Here is a 15,482-nt window from a genome sequence, read left to right as displayed (position 1 = left end):
AGTTTCTCAGCTAATGCTGGTGGGATGGCAAAGTGGCACAAGCCCCACGGAGGGGAGTTTGTCAATATCTAACAAAACCACATGTGTATTTACTGCTTGACCTGAAAAAAAAAAAAAAAAAAAAAAAGCCCTGAAAGACTGATTGGAGTCTGTTCTAGATTAAAGGAGAATAAAAAGATGTGACAACCAAATTTAACACGTGATCTTGGTTAGATTGTAGATCAGAAAAATAAAGCTATAAAGAATGTTTTTGAGACAACAGTGAACATGGGCATGGACTGTCTTCTAGATAATACTATATTGTGTGTCAGTGCTGAATTTCTTGCGCGTGATAATGGCACTGTAGTTTATATAGCAGATCTCCTGTTTGTTCTTAGGAGATTCATGCCGAAGTACTTTGAGGCGAAGTACTTTTTTGTGGGGGGGTATGTGGGCCTCTCACTGTTGTGGCCTCTCCCGTTGCGGAGCACAGGCTCCGGACGCGCAGGCCCAGCGGCCATGGCTCACGGGCCCAGCCGCTCCGCGGCATGTGGGATCTTCCCGGACCGGGGCACGAACCCTTGTCCCCTGAATCGGCAGGCGGACTTTCAACCACCGCGCCACCAGGGAAGCCCGGCGAAGTACTTTTTGTCTGCAACTATCTTTCAGATGATTCAGAGGGAAAAAGAAGTCTGCATGTATATCCCTGAAATGGGACTCCTTTCTTCCCACTTAACGTAATATAACTCTCCCCGCTGGGCTCGTCACTGGCAAAGGCTTCCTTTTCCCTTTTCAGAGCACCTTGTCATGGAGCCCATGCTCATTGTCATGGAGCCCAGAGTCAGTAGAGCAACAAGGAGGTGCAGGACCTTCTCCTGTTACCATGTACTGATATCTTGTCCCGTTCTTCACTGGGAGCACTGGGCTCAAGGCTTGGAGACCCAAGTTAGAGTCCCTGTGACCTTGGGCAAGCTACTCCACTTCCCCGGCTTCCTTAATCTGGGCTACAGGGTGTCCAAGACCCCACCCAGCCATGATGTCGGTTGGAAGAAGCTGTCCTTGAACTCAGATGCTTATAGGGTTCTGGAGGCTGGGGAGTTTGATGATGTTAATGGTCCTCTGTGGCAAGAGATGGAAATGAAATTTTATCCTTTGGATTCTCTCTTCCCTAAACTGAGTCCCAGTCACTGTCTTGGGGGAGAAAGGAGAAAGCAAGGCACCTGTGCGCACGTGTGAGTGTGCTTGTGTCTGAGTGAGTGAGGCTCTGAGACTGATACCAGGAGCAGTGCTGTGGATGGGGTCTAAAGTCAGCATTTGGGGGTGGGAAGATGCCTGGGAGCTGGTGGGGGGGCACTGTTTGGTACCCCAGGGCTCTTGGGGAAGCGTCAAGTTTCACCTGTCCCGCCCCCGCCCCCAGGCCCACGAGCGGCTGGAGGAGACGAAGCTGGAGGCCGTGCGGGACAACAACCTAGAGCTGGTGCGGGAGATCCTGCGGGACCTGGCGCGGCTGGCCGAGCGGAGCAGCGCGGCGGCGGAGCTGGTCCGCATCCTCCAGGAGCCCCACTTCCAGGTTTGGTCCTCTCCCGGGCTGCTGGGGGGCTGGCGCCGGCAGGAAGTTAGAACTGGGGTGGGAAGGGACCTCTGCCCCATGGTCCCTCCTCTTCCCCCCGCCTCCCCAGTCCCTCCTGGAGACGCACGACTCTGTGGCCTCAAAGACCTATGAGACACCGCCCCCCAGCCCTGGCCTGGACCCCACGTTCAGCAACCAGCCCGTGCCTCCTGACGCAGTGCGCATGGTGGGCGTCCGCAAGACGGCTGGAGAGCATCTGGTGAGGGCGCTGGGCGGCGCCAGCGGTGGAATCTCGGGAGGGGGGGGTTGAGAGTGACCGGCGGGGATCAAGTCTGGTCAGGAGAGGGCTGAAGATGAAGACGGGATCAGCTCTGCCCAGGGTCGGGCGCCAGCACACCCAGGAGACCGCAGACATTGTGACTCTCTCCATTCTGCCCACTCTCAGTCCACTGGTGCCCCTGTAGGTAGAGAATTTGGGCAGAAGATGGCAGAGAAGGTCGCTGTGAGGGCGGGGGTAGAAGGGTAGAATGGAGGGGCTCTTAAGAGACCCATTTGAAGATTCTGACTTGGAGCAGTTGGCGCCTCATCATACCCGCCCTCCGTCCCCCAGGGCGTGACATTCCGCGTGGAGGGTGGCGAGTTGGTGATCGCACGCATTCTGCACGGGGGCATGGTGGCTCAGCAAGGCCTACTGCACGTGGGCGACATCATCAAGGAGGTGAACGGGCAGCCGGTGGGCAGCGACCCCCGCGCGCTGCAGGAGCTCCTGCGCAACGCCAGCGGCAGCGTTATCCTCAAGATCCTGCCCAGCTACCAGGAGCCCCATCTGCCCCGCCAGGTGGGCCCCTCCTCCAAGCCCCTCGCCCAGCACAAGGCCCAGGGGGTGGCTGAGCTTCCCGGCGGCCAGGGTCACGGGCCTCCTGATGGGAGCCCCTCCTCGCCAGCCAGTGTAGTCAAAGCAAGAGGCATCTGGCGAATGCGGCCACGCGTTCGCCCTAGTCTCGGGCACTCATGCACACGTGTAAGGGATGTGCGCGCATCTAAAGCCTGGAGTACCTGAGTGTACAAATGAATTCCTGCATCGTGCGCAGCCCTCCGTGTGCCTGCGTGTAGGCACGGGTGCCCAGAATTGGGTTATCACGTGTTCTATACAGATGCCTTCAGGTTGGTGGATTGTGGAGGTCTCGCTGCTCTGCTCACCTCTCCTATTGGCTGTCTAGCCTTTTGCCAGAGCCCTCTCCTCCGAGGGAGGGTGTGGGGGATGGAGGGATCTTGCATCAGGTGCCAGGATCGTGTTCCTTACCAGGTGATCCCACCTTCCTGATGGGTAGGGCCAGGGCCCCAGGCCTGAGCAGATCCCCATCCTTCTGGGTCCTTTTGTTCTGGATGCAAAGGGAGGCTGGTACCAGGGAGGTGGACCAGGCAGGCCTGTGGCATCATGCCTTTAGATGGGCAGTGCCAGGGTCTCTTTCATCTTTGTGAGGGGAGGGGGCAGGAGGTGAACTGTGTGACACTCCCATCCCCCCACCCTCGGGGTAGGGGTGGCAACAGGAATGGGCATCGCCCCCTCCAGCCTTCTCCTGCTTCTTCCCTTGACCCTTTGCCAAATCCCTGGCCCAGGTATTTGTGAAATGCCACTTTGACTATGACCCAGCCAGAGACAGCCTTATCCCCTGCAAGGAAGCCGGCCTGCGCTTCAATGCTGGGGACCTGCTTCAGATTGTAAACCAGGACGACGCCAACTGGTGGCAGGTGAGCCCTGGGCACCCATGCTGTCTCTCCAGGTATGGTGTCGGCGGGCAGTGAGGGCTTACTCGGGCACGTCTTTGTCCCACGGTCATTTCAGGCGTGCCACGTAGAAGGGGGCAGCGCTGGGCTCATCCCCAGTCAGCTCCTAGAGGAGAAGCGGAAAGCCTTTGTCAAGCGGGACCTGGAGCTGACACCCACCTCAGGTACAGTCCTGCCCCCAGACCTCTAATCTGGGACCTGATATGGCCCTGCCTGGCCTCACTTGCTCATCTCCTTATGGCCAGGGACCCTGTGCGGCAGCATTTCAGGAAAGAAAAAGAAGCGAATGATGTATTTGACCACCAAGAATGCAGGTGGGTGTTGGGGGCCCCCTTCCCCCATCCTCCTTCAGTGCTCCCTCCGTCCCCCACCAATGACTTGTGCATCTCCTGGTTCTGATGCTGCCAGTCCTGTCCCTCAGCTCTGCCCTGTCTTTCCCTCCTGCCCTCGGCCCCAGCCCTCTTATCCTTGGCCTCCCTGAGAGCCCAACCCCACGCCCTTCACCTGATGAGCAGTGACATCTCCCTGTCCAGAGTTTGACCGCCATGAGTTGCTCATTTATGAGGAGGTGGCCCGCATGCCCCCCTTCCGCCGGAAAACCCTGGTGCTCATCGGGGCTCAGGGTGTGGGCCGGCGCAGCCTGAAGAACAGACTCATCATGTGGGATCCGGATCGCTATGGCACCACAGTGCCCTGTGAGTGGGGGCTGGGTCCTGCCGGGTGGGAGGCAGGGAGCAGGGGCTGCCCTGGGGGCCAAGGCTGGGCCCACTGAATGGGCATCTGCGTAGGCCCCAGGTTAAGTGATACCTTTGGGTGTGAGGTGTGTGGTGCGCGCCCTCTGTGGGTGGATGTGGGAACTGCAGGCTGGGGAGGGCGAGGAACCATTGGCCACGTGGGTGGTGCTAGCCTTACCTTTCCTTCTCTCATGTTTCACTTGCTAAAAGCCCAGCTGGGAACCCATGTGAAACAGGGCTATGAGCTGTGTGTGGCCTTGTGGAAAAGAGGGCTTCTGGTGACAGAACCAGAGGCAGGAACCTGAGTGCTGACCCCAGGTCTGCTTGGCCTTGCTGTGTGGCTTTGGGCTGCATATTGCCCTCTCTGGGCTTCAGCCTCCATCTGTAAGCACTGGGTTATAACAGTGATTTCTGAAGGTCCCCTCAGTATGGACGTCTCGAGTCTGTGGGTGCCAATGGTGAGGGCGAGGGCAAGGTGTGCGGGAAGGCAGCAGGGCTGCTTGGTGCAGGTAGAGCACGAGCACGTGTGTCTGAGGTGGTGTGGCCTGCCTGTGCCCATTCGGCCCCTCCTTCCCCCTAGACACGTCCCGGAGGCCCAAGGACTCAGAACGGGAAGGCCAGGGTTACAGCTTTGTGTCCCGTGCGGAGATGGAGGCTGACATCCGTGCTGGGCGATACCTGGAACATGGTGAATACGAGGGCAACCTGTATGGCACACGTATCGACTCCATCCGGGGCGTGGTCGCTGCCGGCCGGGTGTGTGTGCTGGATGTCAACCCCCAGGTACTGCCTGGCCTGCTCCTTCCCAGCCTGCTCAATACCTCTCTGGGTACTCTGCTTGCCCCCCAGTATTACCCCATATATTTCCAAGTACCCCCCTATAACCCCTCAACTACTGCTAGGGACCCAGCCCACCTAGAACCTCTTTCTCAGCCTCCTGGACCCCCAGTCACCCCATCCCTAGCCACCTGCCAGCTATTTTGCCATTCATCCCCAGGACTCATGTCCCAGAGCCCCAGGTCCACATTCTCATCTATTCCCAGGTACCGGTTCTCACCCCCATCACCCCAGATGTACATGGGGATAAACTCCTGACCCTCCTCTTCTGCAGGCAGTGAAGGTCCTGAGAACAGCTGAGTTTGTCCCTTATGTGGTGTTCATTGAGGCCCCTGACTTTGAGACCCTGCGAGCCATGAACCGGACGGCGCTGGAGAGTGGGGTGTCCACCAAGCAGCTCACGGTGAGGGCCTCTGAGGTGTGGTGGTGGGGGTCTAATGGCTGACTGGGGTGGTGTGGGGGGCCAGCCAGAGCCGAGGAAGAGAAGAAGGTGGTGTTGGGAAGGGGAGAGGCGCCCACCTGAGGTACCACTGAGGTTAGACTCGTGAATGCCACTTTATAGGTGTGGGAATGGAGGTCTGAGCGAGGAAGTGAAGTGTAGAGTCAGGGACACAGCTGGCCCGGGGCACGGGAGCTTCTGCCAAGCCCCCTGCTCGGTCCATTCTGTGGGAACAGGGCTCCAGGGGAGCCCAGAGGGCCGGTGGGCGATTTGTGGGCAGAGGTGGGCTGTTTACAGCTGGGGGTAAGGCTGAAGGGAGGGAGGAGGCCAGAGGCTGGAAGGCTGCCTGGAGGGACCAGTTAGCATCAGGGAGGACGCAGTGCAGGGAGGAGAGGCTTCAAGGCAGGTGTTGCAGGACTTCAGGGCACCCTTCTCCCGCCAGGGACCCCTTGGAACAGCCTTCCCCAGCAGGTGTAGGGTTTGCAGAGCTCTGAACTCAGGGGTCCCTCTGCTGGCCACTTATGGTACTGCAGCTCTCAGGCCCCGGTCAGGGGCTCAGACCCAGGAGAAAGGTCCGGGCTGGGCTCCCCACTGCTGCAGCCGGCTCTGGCCACAAACAGAGCCTACTGGAGCCCCCGGGACACAGCTGGGTCAGTCCTAGAGCTCCTGCCTCGGCTTCAGTAAGTCAGTATTCAAGTTCCCTTCCCACCCTTGCCGGTCCAGCTTGGGCTGTGTCTGGAGAGGGGTTGCCTCGGGCCATTGTGGGCAGCCCTAGGACCAGGCGTGGCAATTGCCTTCAGGCTGTCTAGGTACGGGGGCCTAGTCAGACTGAAGGGGGCGCTGGCTTTGGAGTCAGGCAGACCCCGTTCAGCCATTGGCTGGCTGTGTGGCCTCTTTGTACGTCAGTTTTCTCTGTTGTAGATGAGAATAATTAGTCCCGCTTGCAGAGCTGTAGCGAAGATTACGCTGGTCGCCAAGTGTTTAGTGCAGTGCTTGGCGCTTCCTAAAGGTTATTTCCTTCCTCCCTTCCCACCACCCATCTGTCTGTCCACGGTCACAGGAGAGCTGCCTTGGGGCATGCAGGGAGGGGCTGCTGCCTCCCCAGCCAGGGGGTCTGTGCCTGCCATGGTTGGTACTTTGGGCTTTGGGGAGGGGGCTAGACGGGGCAGGCTGTGGGACCCCTGACGCTGGGGGTGCCAGGCGGATACTGATGGGCGGGAGGTCCCCTTGTGCTGGCAGGAGGCGGACCTGAGACGGACAGTGGAGGAGAGCAGCCGTATCCAGAGGGGCTACGGGCATTACTTCGACCTCAGTCTGGTCAATAGGAACCTGGAGAGGACCTTCCGTGAACTCCAGGCCGCCCTGGAGAAGCTGCGCACGGAGCCCCAGTGGGTGCCCGTCAGCTGGGTGTACTGAGCCTGTTCTCCTGGACCTCGGCCCTCTGGGTTGGGACCCAGAACCCTGAATCCGTCCCCTTCCCAACCGTGAGCCCCAGCCATGATCCTCAGCTCCCGTTCCCGGCGCTCTGGCTCTCCCTGGGTCATGGCCCTAAGTCTGGCTTCAGCGCAGGAGGCGTGCACTGCCAGGGAGGTGGGTGTTCGTGGGGCACGTCTGTGCCCAGGTGCTACCCACTCCCGACGTTCATTGGCCACCAGATGTCCCTCGCTGAGGGCCGAGCCGTGCCCCGGAGTGTCGGAGTCGCCTCCATAATGCTCAGTCCAGAGAAGAGAAAAGCTGCTTTGGGACCAGGTGGTCAGTAGGTACGCTGCCCCCACCCCTCTCGCCAGTCAGTTTTTCTCCTCTGGACTGGCCACCCTGACCCCACTCCTGGGCTGCTCCTACTTCTCGCCCCTGCAGCCTAGGGGCAGGCCTTAGGCTGGTTCCCTGTGGCCAGGGGGCTACGTGGCCCCCTGGCAGCTAGGCAAGCCCAGGTGCGGTGCCAGCCTGGTACCATCCCGAAGGCTGGAGGAGCCGAAGCACCAGCCAGTTGCCGCACCAGGGAGCAGCGCGGTTCTCTGCCCCCTCGGAAAGGGGCTGGCTCCCGTCCTTCCCTCACGCACAGCTTTTCACTGCCGAAGTCTCTCCACAGACTTCTCCGATGTGCCCCTGACAGGCCAGCTCTGCTCCCCGCAGGGCAAGGGCGGCAGGGGCTGCGGGCTCAGCCCAGGCAGGGGTGGGCTGGAGGCCGAGCCCTGTGACGAGGAGCCTGACGGGAAGCTCCCAGCCCTCCGTGGCCCGTGGTGGGGACGTGTCTGGGCTCCCTGTCCGTGGTCAGTGTCCATTTTGGTCTCTGTGGCCGGGTCCAGGTGCCCACTCACATGAAGGCGGCCTGGGGGCTGGGGAAAGGGGAGGGCTGGGCCACGGGGCATGGCCTTGGAGGATGTTTGCACCCCAGCAGACTCCCCGCACACCTCCACGGGGCGTCATCCACCCTGGAGTCGCCACAGCTTATGGTTCCTCAGGCTGCAGTGCTTGGTCTGTGTTCTGCCACTGGCGTGTGTGTCAGGCTGAGTTTTTGGAGAGGGGAAGCAAAGGGTTGTTGAGCTTTGGAGGTCACTCTTTGGGGCCCCGTTTCCGGGCTCCCCATCAGCCCCCCATTTCTTATGAGACCCTTATCCCAGATTCCAGAGGCTCGGCCTTCCCCAGATGTCTCCCTCCACTCTCCTGTTGTCCCCCGACCCTAAATGCCACCCTCCAGTCCTTGAGGCGGGCAGCTGTGTAAAATAGGAGAATCCCTTTTTTAAAAAGTCTGCTGTCCTTGCCTTCCCCAGACGTCCCTGTGGCCCCTCCTGGGGTGAACCTGTCCTTGTAGGGGACCCCCCATGACCCCACCCCCAGCCTTTGTGCTCCCCAGTTCTTCTGTCTAATCAGTCTTCGCTGCAGTGTCAGCCACGCTGGCCCCTGAACCACTGTGTGCCCATTTCCTAGGGAAGGGGAGGGAGAAGAAACAGAATATTTATTACAAAGTCAGAAGTATATTTATTATATTAGGGATCTCATTTGCATTTGCCTAGGATATGCAAATGAGATGTAAAGGTCAAGTCCGCTTCCATCTCATTTGCATAGCTCTGCCTCCACTATGCAGTCAGCTTTATGTTCCTCTTTTCCCTTTAGTCAGTGTTCTTTTAATTTATCCTCAATTCAGCTCTCTCTTGCTTCACCCTCACCCTCAACCCAAGGGGACTGGGAGTGGGAGGAGAATGGGGTGTTCTCGCGCTGGCCCAGGGCCATGGGGTTCTTTGTTCATACCCACGTCACCCAGGAGACTTGGGAATAGAGACAGCTACCCCCTCCCCCTTGGTTAGCCTCCAAAGCACTCTGATTAGAAGACCATTCTCTGATGGGAGGTGCGGCTGGGCACCTTGCTGAAGGATTGGCACATGGCCCTTGAGGGTGAAGCTCCAGTTACTGTCTGGCACCTTCACTTCTGGTGATGCCTGTGGGTTGGGCCCCTCCCTTCCCGTCTTTATTCCTCTCTGAACAGCATTCTACCTCCCCTGCCTTAGCTGTACTCCGGGGACCCGTACTGGGTTGGAATGGATGTGTGTGCCCACCGCGTTAGCCCTCAGGCTCCAGCCTCCCTCTTCCCACTGTGGACGCTTGTATTGAGGAACCTCAGGATTATGGGACCCTGCCGCCCCGTCCACACTCAGTCCCAGCCCAGCTGTGCTTCTCCTGTCCCCTCTCTCAGCCATCCAGTTCTGGAGCTTTCTCTCTGATTGGCTTTCTTTTCCTTTGATTAAATGTGAAAGCAAAGCTTCTGGGCTCTGTTTGTCTTTCACTGGGGTCGGGTGGATGGCTTTGGGAAAGGTTGAGGGTGGGGAGCACAGCATAGATGATTCTGGAATGGAAGCTGGAGTGACATGTCTTGCGTTCTGTGATGTCTTCTGAAATTTCCCGTCTCGCCACTCCACGCTCCCCACCCCCAGAAGATGCTCTTGGTAAATGCTTGTATCGAGGAGTCTGAGCATCCACGGGGGCCAGGGGACTCAGGGACCCCATGGCTGATCCACTCAGCTTCACCTGGAACTTGCTGTGTGGCCTTAGGCAGGTTCCTCTGCTTCTCTGGCCCTCAAGTTCATCCTCTGTAAAGTGTCACGGCCTCTCCCAGGACTAATGCTAGGATTGATTCTAGGTGCTTAACAACAAGGGTTGTAGAGAGCTGGTTGAAATGTCACCCCGATGTCACTGTGGGTGTGTGGTTGAGGGGTCAGCCTTCCTTCCCACCTGAGTTCCTCAGGGGAGCCCAGAATGCTTACTGAGGATTCTCAAGAGGGGGCTTTGGCTGTTCCCTTCTCCCTGTGATGACCAGGTGTGGAACGGGCCCCCTTTCCTTTGACTTCCCCCCCAAGCATCCGTTCACACAGGGACGAGTGTGGAGCTAATTTGACTGGTGACTTGGAGGCAGGCATAGGGGTTTATATCACCCACCTGACAGCCCTGATGAGAATTTAGACCCGAATATTAAACACCCCAATTCTGAAATGTCCCTTGACCATTCCCAGCACATAGAATGTTTTCCTGGCCAACTTTTTCTTCTTGGGTCCCCCTGCTTCCCTCCATGTTTCTGGGCGCTCTCCTGCTTTTTTCTCTCATTTCTGGACAACTTTCTCCCCATCTCCTGGGGCACCCCTGGAAACTCAGTATTTCTTTACTATACCTAGCAACCCCACACTTGTAATTCTGTCCTAATCCAGTGGTTCTCAACCCTGGTCTCACATTAAAATTGCCTGTGGGGTTAAAAAATACAATTGCCTGGACCCCAATCCAGCACAATTAAATCCGAAGTTCAGGAAAGGCTGAGAGCTTAGCCACTGAACAACGAATAACATCTCAGCAACCGAATAACTTTACTATTCATTTCTTTCTCACAACACGACTGATGGAGATTGGGTGGCACTCCTTGCAAGTGATTCAGGGATCCAGTCTCCCTAGTCACAGGGCCCTGGATTACTGCAAGTGAAGCTGGGAAATGTAGTCTTTCTTGGTGCTCCAGAAGAGGAAACAGGATCTAACCAGGACATGGATTTGAGTCCTGGTCCGGGAAGATCCCACATACTGTGGAGCAACTAAGCCTGTGCACCACAACTACTGAGCCTGCACTCTAGAGCCCGCGAGCCACAACTTCTGAGCCCACGTGCCACAACTACCGAAGCCCATGCCCGTGCTCCGCAATAAGAGAAGCCACCGCAAAGAGAAGCCCACGCACGGCAACCAGGAGCAGCCCAACTCGCTGCAACAAGAGGAAGCCCGTGCGCAGCAACGGAGACCCAACACAGCCAAAAAAACCCACATTAAATAAATAAATAAATAAAAGCTCCCCAGATGATTCTAACGTGTAGCCAAGTGTGCCAACCACTGCCTCTCTATTTTGGACATCACTTTGTAGTGTGGGGAATTTCCTTTTAGTCCCAAACTGGCATCAGTTTTTCCTAATACAGGCAGTTACATTTCTAAAAGGAACTCTGCCCGTTTTTTTTTAAAATCCTTTTTCCCTCTTGGCACGGTAGCATGTGGTTAGTAGGGCAGAAAGGATTCTTATCACACTATAGCTGGGAAGACTGGCCTGGAGGGGCAAGGGCTTTGCCTAATGTCACACAGAAAATTGTCGGCAGAGCTGGAACCAGGCTCTTGGACTCTCGGCTCCCAGCCGGGCTTCCCTGACATGCTGCCTTCCAGAGATGGAGGGGGATTGATTAGAAATGGGGGTAGGGTCGTGCTTGGGGAAGGAGGCACTGTTGGAGGAGAAACATGGGCTAAGAAAGGGAACCACGAGGGATCGCGTGGGCTCCCTTTCCATCCCCAGACTCAGCTCCTCAAGAGACCCAGGGGGTTGAGAGCATCACCTTTAGACAAGCTCACTGGCCCGGCTTCCTCTGGGCTGGGTTTGGTGGGGACCACAGAGTTCTGGGAGAGACAAGTGCAGGCCATGCCAGCTGGTAAGGAGGGCCGTCTAGCTTGTTCCATTGATCTGTTTATCTAGCCTAATTGCCATGATCAGAGTTTTAATTCTTTAGAAACTTCTGTTTTACTATCTAGTAAGGAAAGTTTTCAATTACTCTCTTTTTTTATTTATTATTTTTAAAATAAATTTATTTATATTTTTGGCTGCATTGGGTCTTCGTTGCTGCTCACGGGCTTTCTCTAGTTGCGGTGAGCAGGGGTTACTGTTCATTGCGGCGCGCGGGCTTCTCATTGTCGTGGCTTCTCTTGCTGCGGAGCACGAGCTCCAGGAGCGAGGGCCTCAGTAGTTGTGGCATGCGGGCTCAGTAGTTGTGGCTCTCAGGCTCTAGAGAACAGGCTCAGTAGTCGTGGCGCACTGGCTTAGTTGCTCCGCGGCATGTGGGATCAGACCAGAGCTCGAACCCGTGTCCCCTGCATTGGCAGGCGGATTCTCAACCACTGCACCACCAGGGAAGTCCCTGTGGCTGTAACTTTTGCAGTTTGAAGTGTGACAGCAAAGCTGGCACAAATGTTTTTCCTTCTTCACAGTCTCCTGGATAGATTTGTTCTTAGACCGTTTGATGTTTTTCTTTCCTTTTTTTTTTTTTTTGTTTTTTTTTTTTGTTGTTTTTTGGCCGTGTGGCTTGTGGGATCTTAGTTCCCTGACCAGGGATGGAACGGGGCCCTCAGCAGCGAAAGCTCGGAGTTCTAACCATTGGACCACCAGGGAATTCCCTTTCTTTCCTTTTGCAGTTGAGCACTTTCACCTTTTCCCTTATAGGAAGCACGTTACGGCTTCTCTGTGGCAGATCCGAATTGCCAGCATCACTTCTCTGGTGCTTTGGGGCGATTTTGAGTAAAATAAAAGTTACTTGAACGCAAAGCGCTGTGGTAGCAAGACAGTCGATCTAACTTAGAGGGCTACTAAGTGACTATCAGGTGAAATACGCTGGACAAAGGAATGATGCGTGTCCTGGGCAAGACAGAGTGGGACAGTGAGAGGTTTCATCACTCTACTCAAAATGGCACACAATTTGGGGACTTCCCTGGTGGCGCAGCGGTTAAGAATCTGCCTGCCAATGCAGGGGACACGGGTTCGAGCCCTGGTCCGGGAAGTTCCCACATGCTGCAGAGCAACTAAGCCAGTGTGACACAACTACTGAAGCCCGTGTGCCTAGAGCCCATGCACCGCCACAAAGAGTAGCCCCGTTCGCCGCAACTAAAGAAAGCACGGGCACAGCAATGAAGACCCAATTCAGCCAAAATTAAATAAATTTATTTTTTTAAAAAAATGGCACGGGGGCTTCCCTGGTGGCGCAGTGGTTGAGAGTCCGCCTGCCGATGCCGGGGACACAGGTTCGTGCCCAGGTCCGGGAAGATACCACATGCCGCAGAGCGGCTGGGCCTGTGAGCCATGGCCACTGAGCCTGCGCGTCCGGAGCCTGTGCCCCGCAACGCGAGAGGCCACAACAGTGAGAGGCCCGCGTACCGAAAAAAAAAAAAAAAAAAAAAAAAAAAAAAGGCACACAATTTGAAACTTACAAGTTGTTTATTTCTGAAGTTTTCCATTTAATATTTTTGGACAGCCGTTGCCCATGGGTAACTGAAAGCGCCGATAAGTGGGGACTACTGTATTCATTCAACAATTATCTACTGAGCACCTTTGAACAAGGCGGGGTCCCTACATCCAGAGGCCCAGAGTTTACGGGAGCAGGTAGGAAGAGGGTCCTGATCAGGACTCTGTAATGAGAAGCTGTTACGGCAGCACCAAGAAATGGCTCCTCGGTCAGTCCGTGGGAGCATCAAAAAGCATTTCCAAGAGGTGCTGATGCCGGAACGAATTCTCAAACATACGGGGATGTTTGCTAAGTGGATGAATAAATGCTTGTTGCACACTGAAAAGGAATTGGTATTTTGGTAATATTTTTGATATTGAATTTCTTTTTCTACTCTAGAATCCTGCCTATGAGTGTGTGTGCACACGTGTGAGGGGAGGTGGTGGTCGTGGGGTTTTTGCTTAAAGCACAGATCACCTAATTCCCCACTACCTTCCGTTTACAAATTTCCAAGTTAGGAAGGGAGCATCCCCCCACTCCCCTTAGTCTGTCGTGCTACCTTGGCTTAGGGCCAGACTTAAGATACTCAGACTTTCCAGATTAGAATACTCCCCCTTTTTTTGCCTACTGGGGGGCTAAGGTGTGTCCTCATCTACTGTACTTAATGCAGAAAATAAAGCTGTGTTCTCTAAAGAGGGACACAAGACTGGGAGGAAACAAGAATATAAGAAGCCAACCTCTGAAATGTTATGCTGCCTTTAGCTCTTGTTTCTTCTCTGCTACACGGACTCCTGGGCCGGTGGGTCCACAGCGTCTGTTACCTTGTACACATTAAGACTCCCAAACCCTATTTTCAACTGCTCATGAGACATATCTCCACCTGGATGGACTTCTTAGAGATTTTCCACGACCCAAATCCACAGTCGCATGTGCCTGCTGTTCACTTTCCATGTGACTCTCCAAGAACCCCATGGACCCCCTCGGGACACTGTGGTCATTGTTTATGTGGCTTCCCGCCCTCCATAACCAGGAGTTCCTAGAGGGCAGAGGCCAAGCTTTCTTGTCCTTTGGCACAAGGCTTAGTACAATTATATCAACCAAAAACCATTTCTTCGAACAAATGAATACTATCAGCTGACATGTTGACCTTTTCTTCCCTTAAAAAGTTATGAGTTGGGCAACGGCCTCTGAATTTCTGAACAGGAAAGGGATTTATAAGATGCAGTGTCATGTCATTTTACATGGAGGAAGTGGACCATGTGTGTGTAAGTTCTGAACCCTGAAACCGGTTAGGAACAGAGGCTTCATTCCCTGTATCACCACTAGCTTAGTCAAACGTCAGCATAAATTCATGATGAAGGATCTAGAAAGAACTTAAAGTATGAGCTTTCTGGGACAACACAAAAGGATAAAGGTAAATTTGGCCCAAATGAGACAAACTTTAAACACACACAGACAAACACTCCCAGCTACAGCCCCACACCTGGGAGGGGTCCCGTCAACTAGAGGGATGGTTCGATCCACTTGTTAATTTCAATAGTGACTGTAATCGTTCTGAATAACAGATTGATAGACATTTTCAGGACTCTTGGCGTGAGTGAGTTAGAAAATTATTTTAGGCTGAGGAATCAAGAAGAAAAGCTATTGGGAAGTGAGACTGAGCCTGAGGAAGAGTGTATGGAGAGTTGCCAGAAGATGGAGCTGACGGTTAAGAGCGTTCATTGAACCCACTTAACCAAGGACATCTTTCAGTTGGTGGGAGTCCAGCTCATGGGAGCAGCCAAATATCCTGGAAAAAGGCCATGCTGGAGCCACAGTGCACTGTGGGAACCAGATGTGCCAGGTGTGAGGCATGAGTGTGCACCTCTGACCACCATCCCCACCTAAGGAGGAGAAAGTGCAGCATCCGGATGTTTCTATTTGTATCCTCTCTTATTTCGTGTTTGCAAGTCTTGGCACAGTGCCTGACAATTTCAGAAATTATCTAAGTGTTTAAGGCTGTTTCCACCCATTTTTTTCAGGGCTTGGTTTTCCTTCCAGAAACAGATCTTCCTCTCTCTGCAGTTTCTCATAAACCTGCCTTTATACTGTGTAGTACTGGTACCCAAGTGTTGGTCTGTGGACCATTTCATCTGTATCAAGTGAGAAAATTAAGTACAGGAGGATAGTTTATAATTAAGCTGAATATATATAATTTTAAGGATTACCCTTTATTCTGATGTGGTGACTGTGAATTTTATTTCGTCACATGCCGGTATAAGAAACACCCCATTATTTTTCTAACTTGAATAAAATCTTTCCCTGAGTGCCTGCTCACCAGAGTGGAAAGAAATGATATCTCAATCCTGTTTTGGAAGGCTTCTTCCCTTCCCTAGAGTTACATAAAAATCTAAGGGCCTTACATGGTGCCTGGAAAATGGGAGTCAGGGTTTTAGTGCAGACAGAGTGAACAAGGTACCTTGTGCTCTTAAACAATGAGATCCTATGTGAAACATTTTTTTTTATTGCATTGCTGGGCTTGTGGGAAGGGAAATCTCAAAGATGTCACAAAACAAAAGAAAACAGCCCTCTTAGGCATGGTGAGTGGACAGGAAAGGTGGAGTTGTCCTAAAGGAAAATGCCAATATTAGCATCTT

General features: G+C 54.5%; 1 protein-coding gene across 9 annotated transcripts in view; it reads left to right on the top strand.

Moving 5' to 3' along the window:
• The window catches only part of MPP2 (MAGUK p55 scaffold protein 2), a 29,835-nt gene extending 16,663 nt beyond the window's left edge, over positions 1-13,172 (top strand). For 8 of the 9 annotated variants that reach the window (XM_067716169.1, XM_067716167.1, XM_067716163.1 and 5 more), the window contains 10 exons: positions 1,397-1,549; positions 1,659-1,808; positions 2,160-2,387; positions 3,170-3,301; positions 3,396-3,501; positions 3,583-3,651; positions 3,871-4,032; positions 4,652-4,854; positions 5,183-5,311; positions 6,587-9,103. In XM_067716169.1, coding sequence (XP_067572270.1) covers positions 1,397-1,549; positions 1,659-1,808; positions 2,160-2,387; positions 3,170-3,301; positions 3,396-3,501; positions 3,583-3,651; positions 3,871-4,032; positions 4,652-4,854; positions 5,183-5,311; positions 6,587-6,763 — 1,509 coding nt within the window. In that variant the 3' untranslated portion in view covers positions 6,764-9,103. Of the gene's footprint in view, positions 1-1,396; positions 1,550-1,658; positions 1,809-2,159; positions 2,388-3,169; positions 3,302-3,395; positions 3,502-3,582; positions 3,652-3,870; positions 4,033-4,651; positions 4,855-5,182; positions 5,312-6,586; positions 9,104-12,876 lie in introns of those variants that run through there. The other variant, XM_067716170.1, reaches the window with a different exon arrangement.
• The last annotated feature ends 2,310 nt before the right edge of the window (positions 13,173-15,482 follow it).

The sequence above is a fragment of the Pseudorca crassidens genome, chromosome 19 (assembly GCF_039906515.1).
Source record: "Pseudorca crassidens isolate mPseCra1 chromosome 19, mPseCra1.hap1, whole genome shotgun sequence".
Classification (NCBI taxonomy): Eukaryota; Metazoa; Chordata; class Mammalia; order Artiodactyla; family Delphinidae; genus Pseudorca; species Pseudorca crassidens.
Note: the sequence above shows the minus strand (reverse complement) of the source record. Positions and strands in the feature narration are given on the sequence as shown.